A 19,484-nucleotide genomic window follows, 5' to 3' on the forward strand; every position below is an offset into this window, starting at 1 on the left:
AAGTGAACGCGGGAAGAGAAAGGCTTCGAAGCACGTGTAACATGTCAAATCCAAAACTCGTCTCTGCCAAGAATTATCACCCTAAATTTGCTTTTTTTAAAAAAAAAATTTTTTTGGTACTAGCTCTTAAGTGAGGACACTGGGTTTGGTGGACTGTGGTTCTGATACAGTATGCCAATAATAATGAGAAAATACAAGGAACGTTAGTGAATATCCAGTGGAAAATATTTATGAAGCACACTTTCAAGGAATAATTTGAAGAGGCACTGAAGAGAGTCTGACTTAAGTTGGAGAAGCACTGGAAACAATGAGGGGTGAGCAGGGGAGTTAGTATCGGATGGGCACAGAGTGAGTGATTCTGAGTGATGCTCCAAAGAGCTATGAGAAAGGGGTAGAGGAAAACAACTTAGTTTAAAAGGAGTGTCAGATGAGCGGAAGCCAAGCAATATTTCCAACTCCAGGTGTTCAGAAATGGTGTAAGCCTAAAAACGAAAATAAAATCTTGGAAAGATTATGAGGTGGATTCATATCTTACTGGGTATTTTCAAATTGGGGATATATATTGATGTGCCTTCAGAATGTGTTTTTCCTGCATGTCATACATGTATTCTCAAGCTTTTCACAGACTCACAGAACTGTTGAGGCTGTCAGGGCCCTCCAGGGTCCCCTCTGGAGCTGGTGCCCAGCCCCAGGGGCAGGCGCTGCTGGAGCTGTGCAGGGAGCAGCCCCCAGCCCCTCTGGGGGCAGCCTGGGCCAGGGCTCTGGCACCCGCCCAGCACGGCCGTGCTGCTGGGGGGCAGGGGGAGCCTCCCGGGCTCCAGGCTGGGCCTGGGGCCTCTCGGCACCTCCCTGCAGGTGTTGCCGGCCATGGCTGGGATCCCCGGAGCCTCCTCTGCTCCAGGCTGAGCAGTCCCAGCTCACCTGCCTTTTCCTCACAGCAGAGAGGCTCCAGGCCTTGCAGCATCTCTGTGGCCCTACACTGGACTCCAGTGTGTCCAGGTCTCTTTTGTACTGGGGTGGCCCAGAGCTGGACCCAGCCCTCCAGGTGTGGCCTCACCACTTCCAAGAAGGATCACCTCTCTTGACCTGATAGCGATACTTTGCCTAACGCAGCCAATAACACTGTTAGCTGCCTTCTTGCCACAGCTGTTTGCACTGGAAATACAGTAGTAAATATAAAGTTTTTTGCATTACCTGTAGTCCAGAAACTGCCATCTTTGAGCATCCTGGAAGAAAAGGCTTAGAATGCATATTGAGAAGATATGTAAGGGCTGTGTATATCCAGGAAAGATAATCTGATACAGGAATGCAAGAGAGAGTGACTACCTTTGCCTAAGGGACATGACTCATGAGGGCCCCGAGATGGTGTTGTAAGAAAGATTAGGTGGTTCAGACCAGGACCACTAGCAGGAAACTAAGCAAGCAAGCACAGCTGTGTTTTGAAGTACTGGAAAGTATGTTTCATGAGCTATGTGACTAGGTAATTCTCGAAGCTCAATAATAGAGAGCAAGTTCCTCAGAAAATAAGTCTTCATTCTGGAGTAAAGAATAGAGGACTGTGCTGAGAAAGAATACTTTGATTTTGATAGGGAAATATGTACCTGTTGATGAGATTATATTGTTCTCAGTATCTGGTCATCTGATTCTGACCTACAGTAACTCCAAACCTTGCCTATGGAACAGCCTAGACCACCTGCAGGTTATTTTTACACATTCCAGAGTGCCAGCAACAAGCTGTGAACCACTTTGCAGTGGGAAAATTCAGAATGCTGTTGGCTGTGACTGAGATGTCTGCAGCCATTCTAGGGATTATATGTACACAACTGAGCTGCTTAGGACTGGCAGGGGAGTAGAGTGGCAAACCATGCAGGTTGCCCAGATGAGAGGGGCTGCACATCCCCCTTACCTGGAAAGGTCACATTATTTATATTCCAGAGTCTTGGAGAAGATTGATGCACACGGTAAGGGTTAAGCAAGCCTGTCTTGCACATCCAGAGGAGCAAGTTACCCCTACTGCAACTGAAGACAAGAAAGAATATTCAAGTACATGGAGCGTGAAGAAAGTGAAGTATACACAACAGTACATGTACCTGGAGCACAACAGAATAAGCACAGTTGCAGACACAACAGACAGCTAATGAGGGCATGCATTTTCTGAGTTTTACGAAGTTGAATTTTACACTCACAGTGATTTGTCTTCTTGACCAGTCCATGACCCCAGTACAGTCCAAGAATTCTGTGTCATGATCTTCATACAGTTCATCATTTCTGGCTGAACTAAAGAGTGTCCTTGAAAAAGATTGTTCCTTCTTTTCAGATAATGACATAAAACGTTGGTGCAGGGTCAAATCATAAGTACCTCTGACTCATTTATTCTGTTTCTGACAGTAGCTAATAATGAATGCCTAGAGAAGACCATAAAACAGGGCAGACCTATAGCAGTAGCTCCTGCCATGCTGTCCTAGCTCACAGTATTTTTTGATTCAGAGACCTACTGTGACAGAGGTGTTGGCTTTGTACTTAATAGCCTTTGATCAATTTCTCTTTTGCAATTTTCATCAACTATTTAGTTATGAAATTTAAGCCCGTGAAGGACAAATAATTCTGCCTGTACATATAACAGGTCACTTCATATGGGACCCCAATGATCTCTGTAACAAACCAGACAAATTCTAACTTACTAGAAAAACTACTGCTTTGTAATTTCACTAGTTAATCACATCACTATAAGCATATGCCTATTTTCAGCTGAAATTATTTGTTTCAGTTTAAAGCTGTTGGTTCTGGTGCTTATCCCTTAACCCCACCCAATTAAAAATCTCTTTAGCATCCAGCATTTTTAGTCAGTTTATGTACTTGTACACTCCAATCAGATCACCTCACAGCTTTTATGCAATGAAAGTTCCGCATCTCTCAGATTTCAGAAAGCTCTGCATCTCTCAGGGGCGTTATTGCTGTCTCAAATCAACAACACTTGTTTCCTCAAGATTGTCTACCTGTATAAATCCATTATTTCATATCTTAAACAGTAAACTTTTCAGGGCTGTGAAAGCTCTGTATTTTAGAGCCTAAAATAGTGTGTCCTGGTTAAATTAATGCCAATTGGCAACCTAATTGCCATCAGTACAAATTCTTTTCAGACTTACTTTTCTTTTTGTTACATCCTTTCTGGGGAAGTGGTATGCCTTTATTTACACCAAGCATGTAACTGTATTTGAATATTTTAAGACAAAATCTGTTTGAATAACCTTACTCTGCTATGCACTACTTTCTGGTGTTACCCTTTCTTAATACCTGTTTCCACAGTACGCATTTTTTATACCACATGCAGGTTTTGTCAATAGAGATCTTACATTTGCTTGCAAAACATCAATTAAAAGGTCAAACAACAATGGGTGACGAGCTGCCCCCCCTTTGACCTAACGAGAAGCGCCCAAATCCAACAACTGGCTCTTATTTGATATGCCAAACAATTCTGAACTCACTTGATTCATTTGTTCTGTAACTTCACAGATTGGTTGAGGTTGGTAGAATGGTCCAACCCCTGCTCCAACAGGGCCACTCAGAGCAGGCTGCACTGGGCATCTAGGTGGCTTTTGAAGATTGGCAAGAAGTGAGACTCCACAACCTCTCTGAGCATCCTGTGCTAGGGCTCTGTCATCTGTACAGTGCTGAAGTGCTTCCTGGTCTATGAGGGAACCTGTAATCTGTTTAATAATTAAATAATTGCATTCAAGTGATTTTCCTTTCCTTTCCAGGTAAGTTACCTGGAGTAGGTGCAGGCCTGTGCTGTGCTTGCAAGTCCAGCATGGCCTTCAGGCCTGTGTTGTGCTGCACAAAATCCTCAGCCACAGAAAAAACTTAATGGCTCACTGCGACAGAAGAGCCTGGAAATACCTTCTCATATTGAGAATTACACCACCTGTGTGCCTTGACTTCACGTAAAATAAATTCTCATACAAATATCCTTCCTGACAGAGTTGTTTTCTTTATTGAAAATTCCCTAATAGCTCTAATGGACAAAATGGGAGAATCTGTTCCACAGCTAGGATCTGATTGGAGTGCTGCATGCAGATCGGAGCTAATGCTACACTACTCATGGTTCCCAGTATCTAAGTATATGTAAGAGAATATCTACACTATTCTCTCTTTTGTGTTCTCTTCAACACATAACATTTTAAATATTTCCTTATGCAATCCAAATGCCTCTCCTGCTAGGATCACAATGGACCAGCAAAACAGTGGTTGGAAGAACACAACCACTCATAACAAGGAATTTTTACAGCTGCTTGTTTTCACAGTCTTTGATGGTTCCTTTACCTTCCCAGATCACAAAGCAAAATCAATGTTCTGCAGTTGCAGGAGGCAAACATAACAAAATAGACATGCACTGAACAGTTTTGTCCAGTAGCAAACTAGACAAACTGTGTTTGTCTCCTTGAAAATGAATGCACAAAGAGACAAACATGATAGGGTGGAACAACAGCACCAAGGGTGGCATAGCCAAGGTAATCTTGCTTCAGTACACATCTCATATTCACCGTCTGCACTGCTTGTCAGAATTGCATAGCTTAAATAAAAATCAACTCCACAGCATTTTTTCCCATCCCTCATCCCAGAGCCTATAAAGTTTAAAGCTATATCACTTTGCTTGGAAAGAAATCTTTATTGATTAAAAAAAAGCAGTAAAACAACAAAAACAAAACAAAGGAGTCCACACAAAAAAAATAAAAACCCACAAGAACTGCCTCTCTCCACAGCCCATGCCTGTGCTGCAGAACAAGGCTAGGAAAGCCTCCCTCCTCCCTTGACCTCACATGCCCTTCACCCACGGCTAGGCCAGGAAGGGGATGGAAAGTGACAAGTGTTAAGGTGCTGAGTAACTCTTGATGTTCCCAGTCTCTCAAGTACTGTTGGCCTGTTCCTGCTCAAAGAGGGCCATGGCTAAATGTGAGCGTGATGCAAGCCCTTCCAAGTTACTGAGGACACAGCGGTGGTATAACTCCTCACTGAGCCGGGGATTGCAGCTCCTCAGTGCATATTTCTGCACTAGCCCTGGCTCCACAGCCCGAAATAAGTGCAAACCAGAATAGTGGAGGAAGACATCAAATACCTCCATGCCCTCCAGCACCTCATCTCGGTCCAGAATATCAGCTGCTAGCTTGGTACGGGCTGTCATGTAGTCAGAGTTGTAAAAGCAAGCCTCAGCAAAGGAATGTCTGTCAAAGTGCCCGTCCCTTAGGAAGTCGGTGCTGGAGGAAGCAGTCTGCTCACCACGGTATACCAGTGCAGGGTTGAACTCCTGAAAATGCACTGGGAAAAAGACCTGCCAATTGCTGATAGTATTCATTCGGCACCGGTTCAGGAACTCCATGTTGATTTCCGTCCAGACACTGGCCAAGAAGAACAGAGTGTCCACAGGGTGCTTCTTTGAGACTATATCCATGAGTTTCACTTGCGATGGCACCTCAGTTTTGACACTAATCCAGGGGATTTTAACTTCTGCATAGCGTTTCTCCAGTTCTGCTACCATGGTCTTGACTCCAGCAAATACATCCACTTGGCTGACTCGCTGAGCATCGTACGGATGGTAGATGAAAAGCAAAGTCAGCAAGGCATTATCATGTGTGTCCAGTGTGTTCATAGCATACATATCCAGGAAGTTCGCCACAAAATCCAAGTCCTGTACTGTCAATGGAAGTACCAGTTGCACCCGCGTGGCCTCTGTCACATATGGCATGGGAATAATTTCTACCTTACTTAAGGGCCGCACCAAGCTCACTCGTTTGACCAGAACGTGACTGTGGCCCTTTTGGGTCACCGCCTCCAGCAGTAGGTCCAGGGTATACTCCATGCCCCGTGTGGGGTCAAAACGCCGGTAGCCATTCAGCAACTGCCGCTTGCTGAAGCGAAGTGAGGGCTGGTAGCGACTGTTAAGTTGCTCAAGTGCTGACTCAATAATGTCACTGACGTCTGCTTTGCTGGCTCCAGAGAGCTCGCACTTGGGAGAGCCATCAGGACAGGAGAAGAGGTACTGCTCAGTGAAGTAGTCCCAGCTGATTACCTCAAAACGTGTCTTTGGAAGAAATGGGGCATTAATCCCCACAGGCCACGTCAAGCCTGCCTCACCTGCAGGAGTCAGTGATGTCAGGTTCCTGATCTGCATCTGTGCAAAAAGAACACAATGACACTTTCTCAAGGAAGGTCCTGTCCACTTCCCACCCAGACCTGCATCACCACCTAGAAGCATATCCTGATAGCATCACACCAGCTTTTGGACAGCATGGTATCTGAAGTGCTACTTCTAAGATGCAGGACTATCTCCTGTGTCTGGCTGACAGCCACCTACAAACAGAAACAATCTTCTATGACAGAGTTGGAAGAAAAGGAAACCTGCTTGGATGAGCAATATTTACAGATATCCCTCACCACATACCTGGAGTTCCTGGATCTCCTGGTAGGCTCTCTCCAGCTGAATCCTGCTGAAGTGCTTGTGCAGCCGGTACATCAATGTCACGTCAGAAACAGGGTGCACAGCAAGAGCTGCTTGGAACTCCTCTTCCTCCTCCTTTTCTGGCTCAGCATTTTTGGCCAATTCATAAGTGTGATAATGCTGACCCTGAAGTGAACAAGAGCCAGGAAGACTGGCATGGAACTCTAATGTTCACAGCAAAGCCTTCCCTCACCCGAGACATGCATCCGCCTCTCTCTCTGTGCCGAGTGCAGTACCCAGAGACAAGAACACAGCAGCTACCCTCCATACCCTACCTCCATAAATTACAGGCCCATTTACTTCTTAGTACCAATGCACCCTTTATCCACCCTCCAAAAAGCAAAGCATGTGCTCTCCCCCCCAACTTCTCAGCTTTCATTATGGGTGTCTCCCTTGTGCCACCACACCAGACAGCCCTTTCCTCTCCTAACCCAGTGGGGGCTCGCAGAGGAGTTCCTTTGCTGAGCAGCAGGGACTAGCAAGAGCATGGGTTCTGTCAGACTTAGCTAACACAAAAAGCTGGGGAGGGAGGTAGTACCTGAAGCTGGGAAATACAAGAGATACCCAGGAAATCAATGATGCAACGCCCCAGCCACTCGTCTGGGCGCACACTAAGGATCTCATTGCGGCAGCTGTCCAGGTGCGGATGGAGCTTCAGAAGCAGGCTGCGGGACAGCAGGTAGCCAAAGCCACCGTGGCAATAGCGGGCCTGCTCATCTCCCCCGATGAACTCCTCTGCTCGTCCCAGGTAGACATCTTGGTTAATGCTTAGGTGTGTCACCAGAGCCTTGACCTGTTCAGCCTGTGCATAGGTGTCATCCTGCATGATGTAGAACCAGTCATAGTCAGAACCAAAGTGCTGATGGATATAGTACATGGTCTCGTACATCAGCCAGATAGGACGCTCGTCTCCATGGGCCACAAGCACCATGCCATGAGGCACCTTGGCACTGCGCAACCCTGTGAAATACAGCAGGCGTGGGAAGTGATGGGCTACAGTCTTGTTCACTGCCACTGCCAACGTATTGAGGGTAGCCTTGGAAGTCAGCACTGCCACAAACAGTCTCTCATGGAATCCCAATTCTGTCTGGATGTAGCGAGTTCTGTAAGGGAAGGATAAAAATTGAAGTACACTAATTTAGTGTCAGAACATCCTCATTAGTCAAGTTACCTCTGTAACTGCTCCATCACTTGGCATAAATCTTTATCTGTTAGAATCTATTGATAGCAAGAACAGTTAAGCCTGAAAGGAGAGCTTTAAGAGCAGACTCACTAGTAAAAGTCACATTTTTTAAAAACACTTCTTTCCTTCAAGGAACCTACAGCCTTGCATTACTTCTGCAATCCTGGAAACTGTGCAAGTCAAAAAAAAATAGAGGTAACTACTAACAAGTGATACAAGTTATTACTAATGGCTTAGAATTCTAATGAGTAGACTGATTAATGTGTTTTTAAGTGTAATTTAACACATTATATTAGACACATGTATCTCAGACTAAGATTTTTTAAACTCATTTCTGCACTCCTTCAAGGTAGTAAACTAGGCCACTACCTCATGCTGTTACAACTTTTTTGGTTTTTTAAACAACTGATTTGAAGCTGTAGAGCTCCAAACGCCATTCACACGAAGTTATTTTCCTCGGAAGAAAAGCGCTGATTTTACCTGAGCACTTTCTTGTAAGGCTTGTTGGGGTCCCTGTAGTACGGCACAATCCTAGGCCTGAAGTCCTCGTGACCCTGGCCCAGCCGCCCATCCTCCGCCTCCGGTTGCGCTCCACCGGCGGGGGGCCCGGCCCGGCCCGCCGCCCCCAGGCACGGGTCCTCGCCGCCGCCGTGGCTCCAGGAGGCGCGCAGCAGGCTCAGGCTGCAGCCCAGGGACAGGCCCAGCACGAGCGGCAGCACGGGCCGCAGCGCGGCCAGCAGCGCGGCCAGGCGCATGGCGGTGCCCGGCCGCGGGGGGTCCGCTCCGCTCCGGTCCGCTCCCGGCGAGCGGCCCCCGGCCCGCTACCGGCAGGACGGGCTCACGGAGCCGCTCCGGCGGCCCTGGGACATCGCCGGCGCGGGGCCGCGGGGCGGGCGGCGGGGCCTGCGGGCAGCGGCCTCAGTGCGCGCGGGTCAGCGGCCGCGGGGCGCTCCCAGCGGCGGGCAGGGCGAGCCCGCGGCAGGGCCGGGCCCGTCCCGGAGCTCCGTGCCAGCGGCTGCCACCCGGCCGCGCTCCCGCCGCTGCCACCTCAGCCGCCTCATCGCCACCTTCGCGCTTCCGCTTCCGCTTTTCTCTATGGTGCCGCGGCGGCCGCCCTACCCGCCGTCCGCGCCGGCTCTATGGTAGCGCGCCTGGGGCGGGGCCCGGGCGGGCGGCGCGGTGCACGCCGGGACGCGCAGTGCCCGGGAGCCGCCCGCGCGCGCGGGGCCGGCCGGGGGCGGGAGCGCGGCCCCCCCTCCGCAGCGCGGCGCGGCCGCCCGGCGCGGGTGACGTCTCGCGCTCCGATTGGCCGCTGCGCCGGGGGGCGGGGCGTGCGCACGCGGTGGCAGCTGTCCTGTTGCGACAGAAGGAAAGCGCCGAGCGGCCGGTACGGGCGGCGGGGCCGGGCCTGGCTGGGGGCGGGGGGGAACGGAACGGAACGGAATGGAATGGGGCAGGGCGGGGCGGGCCGGGCCGGGCCGGGCGGGGGGGTGGGCGGGCGCGGAGGCGCGGGGCGGGCGGCCCAGAGCGCAGCGGGCGGCCCTCGGCCGGGCCCGGCGGCGCCGCGTGCTCCGGGCCGGGGCGGAGAAGTGGGGCGGGGCGGCCCGGATCGGCGCGGCCTAACGGGCCCGTGTCCCCCCGCAGCCGCTCCCCTGCGCCTCGCCATGCCCTCGGACCTGGCCAAGAAGAAGGCGGCCAAGAAGAAGGAGGCGGCCAAGGCCCGGCAGCGGCCCCGCCGCGCCCCGGAGGAGAACGGCGATGCCGGGACGGAGCCGCAGGAGGCCCGGCCCCCGGAGGCCAACGGAACGGCGCTGCCAGGTGAGGGGCGGCCGCGGCGCGGTGCTGCCCGGCCCCGCCGGGACTCGCGAGCGCAGCCGCCGGGGGGTGCCCGGCCCGTGGCGCTGCGCCCCGTGGGGTCGGCCCGGTCGGTCTGTGTGCCCCGTGCAGCCGGGGCCTGCTGGCGGGCAGCAGCCGTACGCGGTTGGCCATGCCCGTGAATTGGTGAATCGCGACGCTTGTTCTTCCTCAGGGAGTACCCTGCGGGCTTGCTCCTGTGCTGGACCGGGCCCGCTGCGGGGTCTGCTGTCAGGGCTGCTCCCTCCCTTTAGAGCCAGCAGGACACCTGTGAGCTGTGCGGTGGCTTTGTGCAGTGTGTGGCTGAAGTGTTCCCTAGGTTCTCTCTTGAGGTTGCTGATTGAAGGCAGAGGGTGCTGGTGGCATCATTTCCTTCCCAAGCTGATACTGTCCTGATCTGGTATTTGATGTCCAGAGCCGCTTTTTTTTTTTTTTTCTTTTTTTTTTCTTTTGTTCTGCAGACACTACTGTAGGGTCTGGTTTCTTAACTAAAAATAATGCTGTTGTTATGAACTTTAGCTCAGCTGTTTTTCTGGGGTGCACCTGGTTTGCAGAGCCTAACCCCCGTGAGGGAAGTAGGCAAGGTAAAGCTCGTTGGTAGAGTTTATTCGTGTCCTTGGTTCAGCTGCCCGGTGACCCATGGACTGTCCGGCACGCCAGTTTTAATCCAGGCAGCGAAGACTTCAGGGTGTGTTAGCAGCGCGGTGCTTCAGGAGGCACCGAGTGCCGGATCCGGGGCAGCCCGAGGCCGGGGGTCACACCGGAGGATGCTTCCCCGGGATCCAGGTTGTGCCGGCACCCCCGTGAACCTCGCCAGCCTGCTGCCTGCCGGTGCCGCCGGCACGGGCGCTGCGCGGCCGCGCTCCGACCGCGGGACCCCGGCGGTGCCCGCGGGCAGCGCCCGCCCCGCGCCCGCCCCGTGCCCGCCCGGTGCCGCCGGCCGCGGGCGGGGTCTCTGCGCCCGCCCGGCCCGCTGCCGGCCCGAGCCGGCCAATCGCCGCCCGCTCCCCCGGCTCATTTGCATGTCGCCCTCCGATTGGCGGAGCCCGGGCCGCGCGGCGGCGGCGCGGGACCCGCACTTGCAGCGCTCCGGGAGCGGGGGGGGCCCGGCGGGGGCGGCGCGCCCCGTGCCGGCTGCTCCCCTCCCGCTGCAGCGGCTGCGGCCCTGCCGTTTGCAGGGGCTGTGTGAGATGGAGGCAGCCAGGCGGTGTCCCCTGCTGACCTGAACACCGGTCTCTGCTCCGAGCCTTGCTACGATCCCTAACGCTGTTTGCTTCTTCGGCTGGCAGGCAGGGCCTCGCGGAGCAGTAAAAATCGGGCTGTAACTCAGGGCTGCAAGAGGGACGTTAGCAAGGCAGGAAATGTTTGCTTTTGCGGTAGGAGGAGAGGAAGAGGGAGTCTACAAATGGACGTGTTACCTTAGGAGCTGGTAGGGCCTCTTCTAACGTTGCTGCTTCTTTTCTCACATCTTACCTGCTGCTTGTTTCCTGCCCAAGTTCTATTTAGGCCATCCCTGCCTTTAAACTTGCAACCAAAAGTGTTTAAGCCCTTCCCCTGCCCCAGCCCTTTCTGCATTGAGGGTTAGTCCTACTGTGCATGGACAACAGGTTGGCTGTTCTGGCTACTCACCGGGTTTTAATGGTCAGCTATTATTTTTAGAGCGGGTGAAACTTCCTCTTAGACCATTTGATGTCCATTTGCTGAGCTGAAAATTGAGTGCCATCATCTCTAGGCTTCCTTGATATTTTTGTAGAAAGAGACACTGGTTGTTTTTGTCATCCTGCTTATATTGGTTTAGGGGCTTATGGAATCAGAACGGCCTGGGTTGGAAGGGACCTCAAAGATCATCTGGTCCCAACCCCCCCCCCCCCCCCGCCATAGGCTTCTCGTGTGTTTGTAATTCAGTAATCCTTCTGGTCTGTCTCTACATACAGAGGTGGATGCTCTTACGAAGGAGATGGAGGACTTTGAATTAAAGAAAGCTGCTGCCCGTGCTGTGACAGGAGTGCTGGCTTCCCATCCCAACAGCACTGATGTGCACATCATTAACCTCTCGCTGACCTTCCACGGCCAGGAGCTGCTGAGCGATACAAAACTTGAGCTGAATTCTGGGAGGCGCTACGGCCTGATTGGACTCAATGGAATTGGTAAGCTGTAGGGCACAGAGTGACGGGTTTCTTGGAGCTCGGTGAAAGTTCTGTGCTGCTGAGAAGCTGGACACATTCGGGTGGTAAATGCTGGAAGCCAGAAAAAAGGCTGTTAGACATGATGGTTTCACCTTCCACATCTCCCCACCCAGCAAGACCAGTTGCTACCAGGACTATGGGGTTGCATCCTGCCTTTGGACTAAGCATTTAGACTTTCTGTGGAGCCTAGAGTGGGATGCCTGGGCTTTGTGAACCTCTGATTCCTGTATGGAGGCTTTGTTTAACAGTGTCAATAAACTCAGTGATGACGCTACTAGCCAGAGAACTTGCATAGTATGGAAGAGTAGGAAAATCTAATCTGAATGGGAAAACAGCTGTCTAACTGCTGGAGAAGCTGGTGCTGTACATAGAGAGATGCAGAATATGGGTGTAATTGATAAGCTAGTAAGAGTGATGAGATCATATCAGGCTCTTTAGTGATAAGTTCATTACGTTCCTATGTGTTAGAAGTCTGTAGAGTCTGGTGTCCTGGTAACAGATGTTAGACCTGGTTAGACAGCAGGAAGTACACAGCAGAAATACAGCTCCCTAAGCTTGGGTAAGGGCTGAACTACAATGGCTCTGCTAGGTCTCTAATTCCTCATAGGCAAGAAATTCCTAAGGATTTTCTTGGGTTGGAAAACGAGGGAATCAGTGGGATCTGACTGCATTTTGTCTGTTTCTTTGTGACATATCTTCCTGAATAAAAATAATTGTGGAGTGTCTGTCTGCACACAGGGAAATCCATGCTTTTGTCAGCTATTGGGAAACGAGAAGTGCCCATTCCAGAGCACATTGACATCTATCACCTGACCCGAGAGATGCCTCCCAGTGACAAGACCCCTCTACAATGTGTGATGGAGGTGGATACAGAGAGAGCCATGTTAGAACGAGAGGCAGAGCGTCTGGCTCACGAGGATGGTAAAGCTTTTCAGAGTCCCTGTGGACAAGGGACATTTCTTCCACTTTCCCTTCCCACTGAAGAAAGGGTCTTACCTGGGTTCCTTGGCAGAGTTTTTACATATTACTTTTTCTCCCAGCTGCCCGGTACTAGTTGAAAAGTCCGCTTCTTTAGATGAAATTACCCAATGCGACTTCTTAAGAAGCGTCTAAGTCATAGGAGTGGATGGGGCTGACTAGTGATGAAGCAGATGGACTATGAGCTATCTCAGCTGTACAGTTGTGCAGCTGAGAGCCAATTACTGTTAGAAGTGCTGACAGACAGGCTCTTTTTCAGCGGAGTGTGAGAAACTCATGGAGTTGTATGAACGTCTGGAGGAGCTGGACGCTGACAAGGCAGAAGCACGGGCCTCACGTATCCTGCACGGCCTGGGGTTTACACCAGCCATGCAGAGGAAGAAGCTGAAGGACTTTAGTGGTGGCTGGCGAATGAGGGTGGCTCTTGCTAGGTGAGTGGTATGCTGCCTGCTGCCTCCTGGGAAAATGCCTGTCTGATCCTGATGCTGCAAAGCCACACACACAGTTCTAAGAACTCAGAGGAGAGCTGAGAGGCTTTGGGTACCTGCATTTACCCTGTGCTGTCATCTCCCCTCTCCTTTTAGAGCCCTCTTCATTCGTCCATTCATGCTGCTGCTAGATGAGCCCACAAACCACCTTGACTTGGATGCCTGTGTATGGTTGGAAGAAGAGCTGAAAACGTAAGCATGAAGGAGTTTGCAGCTTCCGTAGGTTGTAGTTTTCTGCTGGAACATCTTGTCAGCACGTGAGCAAGTGCTACAGGAGTAACTGTCTGTAGTTCTTGTGGCTATGTAACTATACTGCATTACTAATTGTACTTACATATTTTTAGTAGCTTAGTGGGTAGTATTGGTGATAGGAGGGCGGTTGGACTAGATGATCTTGTAGGTCCTTTCCAATCTCGTATTTCTATGATTCTATGATACCTTGTGCTTGCTGCTAAATGTTACGGTTCTTGATGCAAGGGTAAAGAATTCAAGATAAGTCTTTCTCTTCCTTAGTGAAAAAAGTGAGAAATACTGGTACAGGTTAAACTTACTTCCTGAAAGCCAGGAGCAGACCTGGGAGGCATGTACCAGAACCATGTGCTGTACCAGTAGTGTAAACTTTCTAGACCTGGCCTCCAGCACAGCTTTTTGCATATTGTTTTTCTCTTCAACTGTAGTGTCTGTATCTGTTGGTTTCATCTTGTTCTAGTATGTGGATGCAACTGTTTTTTGTTAAACAAAGTTAAAATGTTAATGCTTAAGGCAAAAGATTTAGGAATAGCTGTGAAGTCTAGGTTATTTGGGTTGTGTGTTAAAAGGACTGTGTGTATAAGCACAAGAAGGGCTTTTCATTTACAGAGATGATTCTTTCAGCTGTCAGTTGAACCTTTTGTCTGTTTTATATGTCAGGTGTTTTAGGAAAGTAATTTGAACCTCTCTCTTTTTGGGAAGAGGCTTTAGCCAGTCATTTTACCAACTTGGAAACGAACCTGTGATAGAGAACCTAAGAGATGACAGGCTGTAAAAAGGTGAAAATGAGAAGCAAAAGTTGAAACTTCTTAGAAGTGTGACACCAATGGAGTTCTGCATCAGTAGCAGTAGTAATCCACCACAAAGGTAGCCAGCTCTCGACTCCTCATGAATATGGATGAAGAGTGCCTTATGATGAAGGATGTCTTAGAAAGCTGGTCATTGCTGCTTTACTGCAAATTTCCTGAAGCATCTCTAAGGCTTCTATCTTTTGTTCTCTGGCTGTAAACAAGAGAGATCTGTTGCATGTAAATCCTTTGTCACCATCAGGGCCAACAAGCAATTATTTTCCTAGCTTGGTCTCTATTAAGTTTTGTGGTGCCACAGGTTCAAGCGGATCCTTGTGCTGATATCCCACTCCCAGGACTTCTTGAATGGTGTCTGCACCAACATAATCCACATGCACAACCGCAAACTGAAGTACTACACAGTGAGTGAATGGTGTCTTGTGCAACTAACAGAAACAGAGGAACTCTCCTCTGGGGCATGTCTGATGTTTTGTGGTCTCTCTCTCTAGGGAAATTATGATCAATATGTAAAGACTCGTTTGGAACTAGAAGAAAACCAAATGAAGCGTTTCCACTGGGAACAAGATCAGATTGCACACATGAAGGTATCTGCCTAGTTGCATGAACATCTTCCTGCCTATGCAGCCATGCACCTCTAGCCTTTGTATCATGGCTTTTGGCTAACTCTGTATTTCGTTGCAGAATTACATTGCGCGATTTGGTCATGGTAGCGCAAAACTGGCCAGGCAAGCTCAGAGCAAGGAGAAGACCCTTCAAAAAATGATGGCTTCTGGATTGACAGAGAGAGTGGTGAACGATAAGGTGGGATCAAACGTGGGATTGCATCTAGAGATCAGTGTAGGAAAGTTGGGCCAGATAAGCAAAATGAACTTTAGCCGATGGCAGTAATGGCTGACACAGCTGAGAGCAAAAGTAGGATTCCCTTCCAGATTCCTGTACTGAATATAGGATATTGCTGAAGAGTGGAAGGAGGAGACTTTTTTTTTTTTTCTTCCAATGGAGAGAAGGGGATTTGTCATACCAGTAAGGCCATTTTGTAGACACAGAAATGAATGTCTGAAAGTTGGAGAAGATCAGGGAGGATGCTCAGAGCAGCTCCTGATAATTTGAGAAGTATAAGCACCCATTTGCTTCAAAGGAAAAGAAATAAGGAATCATTAGCCAGCAGATAAACCTGTGAGTGAGTTGCCAGAGGGAACAGGGAGTGAAATAAAGGGATTGATCTGTATGTGCTCCAGGGTGTCTAACAAGTGGATGTTCTATGTTGACAGACTTTGTCATTCTATTTCCCTCCCTGTGGAAAAATCCCCCCTCCTGTCATCATGGTGCAGAATGTAAGCTTCAAATACACCAAGGACGGGGTGAGTATAGCGAGTGTGCATGGGTTGTATGGAGTTTACTTGTATCCTCTGCCTTGTAATGGGGGCTTTTGGGTAAGTTTTCTAATCAGGTGGATCAGATTTCTTGGCAGTGTTAATGCTGAGTCTGCTGAAGACAGAGCTTTACAGGTGCAGCATGTGGAGTCTAAGTCGTAATGGAAAGGCATAATATGTCATAATTTATGTGGTTTGCAGCCATGGATCTATAATAACTTGGAGTTTGGGATTGACCTGGATACCCGTGTAGCTCTTGTTGGACCCAATGGAGCTGGAAAGTCAACACTGCTGAAACTGCTCACAGGAGAGGTATGCTCCCAGCATTGTCTAACCTGTTCTGTCCCTTTATTCTTCGAGTAGTCTTCAATGAAGCTGCATTTATTTGTGAGAGCACCCCTATCAGACTTTGGAAATCCTGAAGTTTTGCTGCAGTATAGGGCTTTTGCTGTCATGCTATATGTTCAGACATACAGAGGGCTGGCATACAGTGAAAGAAGGGATTTTATGGTGAAATACTTCTGTCTTTTCTTTGTAGCTGCTGCCCACAGACGGGATGATCCGCAAGCACTCACATGTAAAGATTGGTAGATACCACCAGGTACTCCCTACAGCAACTACCATGGACATGAAATGCTGAGGAAAAAACTGACAGGAACGGGGAATCTTGTCCCTCTATTTCTGCTTCTAAAGGCCCATCCTGCTGCTGGTTTTCCATGCCTTGAGCTTGGGGAGGGAGCTGTTCTTTTGGCAGAATGGACTATAGCCAATGTTCTTGCCCTGAAAAGTGGCTTGCTGTGGTCCTTTTTTTTTAGCCTCTCACCTTTTACTGGAGAGATGGTTGTCCCATGCTTGATATTGGACAAGCACGCTATTCTGAAGCAGCACTCCTGCTCCTGAAATGGAGTCTGCTTCCATAACGTTTCAGCACAGTGAACATGCCAGGGGTGGGGTTATCATCTCATGGATTCTGCTGCTTTGCTGGCACCAGAGAGGTATAAGGGGGGAGATGGGTGGCATGCACAGCCTGAAGCTGGCTTTTGTTCTCTGTTAGCACTTGCAAGAGCAATTGGACTTAGACCTCTCACCCTTGGAATACATGATGAAATGCTACCCAGAGATCAAGGAGAAGGAGGAGATGAGAAAAATCATCGGCAGATATGGTCTGACAGGGAAGCAGCAGGTCAGTATGAGCTGTTGAAGTTTTCTTTTTATACATTAAGGAAGTAGAGCTGTTGCATTTTCTGTTGTTCTACAGATACCTGGCAGTGTGATGCAGAATGCAGCATGGTGCACCACAGCATCTAAATGATTTTTCCGTCTCTGTCTTTAAAATTGGAGAAAAAATAACTCATGGCTCACAGTAACTTATTTTGCGTTGCAGCAATTTATGGGTTGAAATGTGTGACCTCCTTGGAACCCAGGTGAAGGAAGAAGGGTTATGGCATAGTGCTAGCCTCAATTATATTTCAATTATAACTTGAACCAGGTTGCTTATCTCTATTTCTGAGATGAATGCCAGTCAGAAATGCCAGAACATATTCTCAGCTGGGTGTGGGGAACACATGGTTCAAGCAAATGAGCGTTGAATCTCTAGTGGTGCTCTAACTAAACACTCCACCCTCCTGTATTTACATTTTGGTGGGAGTTGTCATCATCACTGCAGTTAGCCTTGATTTGTACACTGTTCTCCATTTGTCACTCAAGAAGTTGAGAGTAGGTTTAGACTTTTGTCAGGATGCAATGAACATTAGGCAGATCTCAATTAACTTTCCTTTGGAACCTCTAACACAAGCTGAATCTTGCTATGGACACCCCTTTTTCAGAAGCCTTTGGAATTCACTTGTTTTGCTGGTAAAGGAAGCCTAGTCTAGTTGTAAGCCTACATTTGTCCTCTTGTGTCATGTAGCTGCAGCAAACACAGTTTGAACTGTGAATATTTTGTGGTCAGTGTGGCATCTAGGAGCTGGTGCTATAAGGTACGCTGCAGAGCTGCAAATAGTGTCTGTGTTTGTCAGGTGAGCCCCATTCGGAACCTCTCTGATGGGCAGAAGTGCCGCGTGTGCTTTGCATGGCTGGCCTGGCAGAATCCTCACATGCTTTTCCTCGATGAACCCACCAACCATTTGGACATAGAAACAATAGATGCTCTGGCAGATGCTATCAATGAATTTGAAGGAGGAATGATGCTTGTCAGCCATGACTTCAGACTCATCCAGCAGGTAAGAAGAGTGGTGAATTTTGGCAAACCAACTTTCCAACACTGAGTAATTAAAGCAAGATGTTTTAAACTGTTTTCAGCTGTTCCTTATCCTGAAAAGATATGTGAGTGAAAAATATCACTGCATATGATTCCCTTGCCATGTTCATGTGGAATAATTACCTAACCTTGGAAAACATTGTAGGCATGTGAAAGAAAAAAAAAGTGCTAAAAATGAAGAGTAAGTTAAATGGAAATCATGACACATGTGGATGCTTTAACTAGATTGTTTTACATGATACTGGAGTAGTTCTAGCAGTTTTCTTTGTCACTCCATCTCTACATGTTAAGGAGGTCACTCCATATACACAGAAATATCAGGTGTTGATTTATCAACTATAGCTTTGTCTGCAAGTTCAGATACAATTTTATTTTTGTGCGATATGCAGTGCAGCATATCTGGGTAGTTCATGTCAAGAACTACCTTTTCCGATTCCCAGCTTAGCAGGAAGTGAATTTCTTATTCCATGAACGAAAAAAATAAATGTAGAGGGTTCAAGGACTGTTAGTTCTAAAATCCTTTATAAATTATTCAGAAAACACCAGGTGGGATATTTCACTGCAGATATCTTTGGTAGTCAAATATGTAAAACTCAATAGACTCTCTCCTTGCTTAATAAACTCTCTCTCCTTCAGAGAGTAGATTTTGGTTAATTTTATATTTTTGGTAAAATTATAAAATGCTGCACTACAAACCTTCCTTTCCTTGTGTATTTGCTTCTAGGTTGCACAGGAGATCTGGGTCTGTGAGAAGCAGACAATCACAAAGTGGCAAGGTGACATCCTCGCCTATAAGGAACATCTCAAGTCAAAGTTGGTGGATGAAGATCCACAGCTCACCAAGAAGACCCACAATGTGTGAGCTCTAGAGCAGTCGGTCAGGTGCTCTCTGTGGAGACTGACAGTGGCCAACATGACTCACTCACCTGCCGACTGGAATGGGACTGCTGCTATCTCTGTGGCTGTGTTCTAGGATTGCTGCAATACTGCTTTCCCTTGACTTGCCTTGCACCTCTGTATCTGGACAGATCTCTTCTCTCCTGATCTGGCTGCATTTGGGCAACCATTTCCGTATTTAGATGATGTCCCATCTGAGCCAGGCCTTGGAATCTAACGGTCTGGGGTCGTGGCAGTTAGGGTGTCTGAGTTGCAGTGATACAGAAGTGAAGACCCCAGCCCAGCTTACCCTGCCTCCTCCTTCCCAATTTCTGCTTCGGTTTAGATACTTCACTTCAAACTCCTCTGGCCTTGGTTTGTTTTTAACTATTATTTAACAGTGTAATTAACAGATCTGCCTGATCAGTCAATAAAGAGGGAAGAACAGTCTTGTTTTGTGAGCTGTAGTAGTTATTGGGGCATGCTGGGGCAAATCAGCCAGTACTGAGCTTTACGAGTAAGGATGCAGGGCTCTCATATGAAGTGAGGGTTTGTTTCTTTACTATTACCAAAGTCCTCTTGTTATGACCAGAATTTGTGGTATAAATGAAGGTGTGAATACTGGGCTCTGGAATTGTACAGAGCAGAGTACGACGATTCTTGCAGCTGGGAAAACTGCTAATTCACACATTGAACACTGGGTTTTCCAGATAATGACAGAAGGGGGAGCAAGCC

At 48.7% G+C, this 19,484-nt stretch overlaps 2 protein-coding genes across 2 annotated transcripts; one reads left to right on the top strand and one right to left on the bottom strand.

The window, feature by feature from the left end:
* Positions 1-4,642: 4,642 nt before the first annotated feature.
* On the bottom strand, positions 4,643-8,749 carry CHPF2 (chondroitin polymerizing factor 2). The gene is made up of 4 exons (XM_084282289.1): positions 8,157-8,749; positions 7,032-7,596; positions 6,437-6,619; positions 4,643-6,166 (listed from the first exon to the last, which is right to left on the bottom strand). The coding sequence occupies exons 1-4, from the start codon at positions 8,429-8,431 to the stop codon at positions 4,904-4,906; spliced, it is 2,286 nt and encodes a 761-aa protein (XP_084138415.1). The 5' UTR covers positions 8,432-8,749; the 3' UTR covers positions 4,643-4,903.
* Positions 8,750-8,924: 175 nt separating this feature from the next.
* On the top strand, positions 8,925-19,198 carry LOC311206794 (ATP-binding cassette sub-family F member 2). Its single transcript, XM_084282528.1, has 15 exons — positions 8,925-9,063; positions 9,321-9,494; positions 11,465-11,677; positions 12,455-12,637; positions 12,954-13,125; positions 13,279-13,374; positions 14,539-14,641; positions 14,729-14,824; positions 14,922-15,041; positions 15,512-15,601; positions 15,815-15,925; positions 16,152-16,214; positions 16,668-16,796; positions 17,632-17,835; positions 18,598-19,198. Exons 2-15 carry the CDS (start codon positions 9,341-9,343, stop codon positions 18,733-18,735), a joined length of 1,872 nt encoding a protein of 623 aa, XP_084138654.1. The 5' UTR covers positions 8,925-9,063; positions 9,321-9,340; the 3' UTR covers positions 18,736-19,198.
* Positions 19,199-19,484: the final 286 nt, after the last annotated feature.

The sequence above is a fragment of the Netta rufina genome (genome assembly GCF_964035555.1).
Source record: "Netta rufina genome assembly, chromosome: 2".
NCBI lineage: Eukaryota > Metazoa > Chordata > Aves > Anseriformes > Anatidae > Netta > Netta rufina.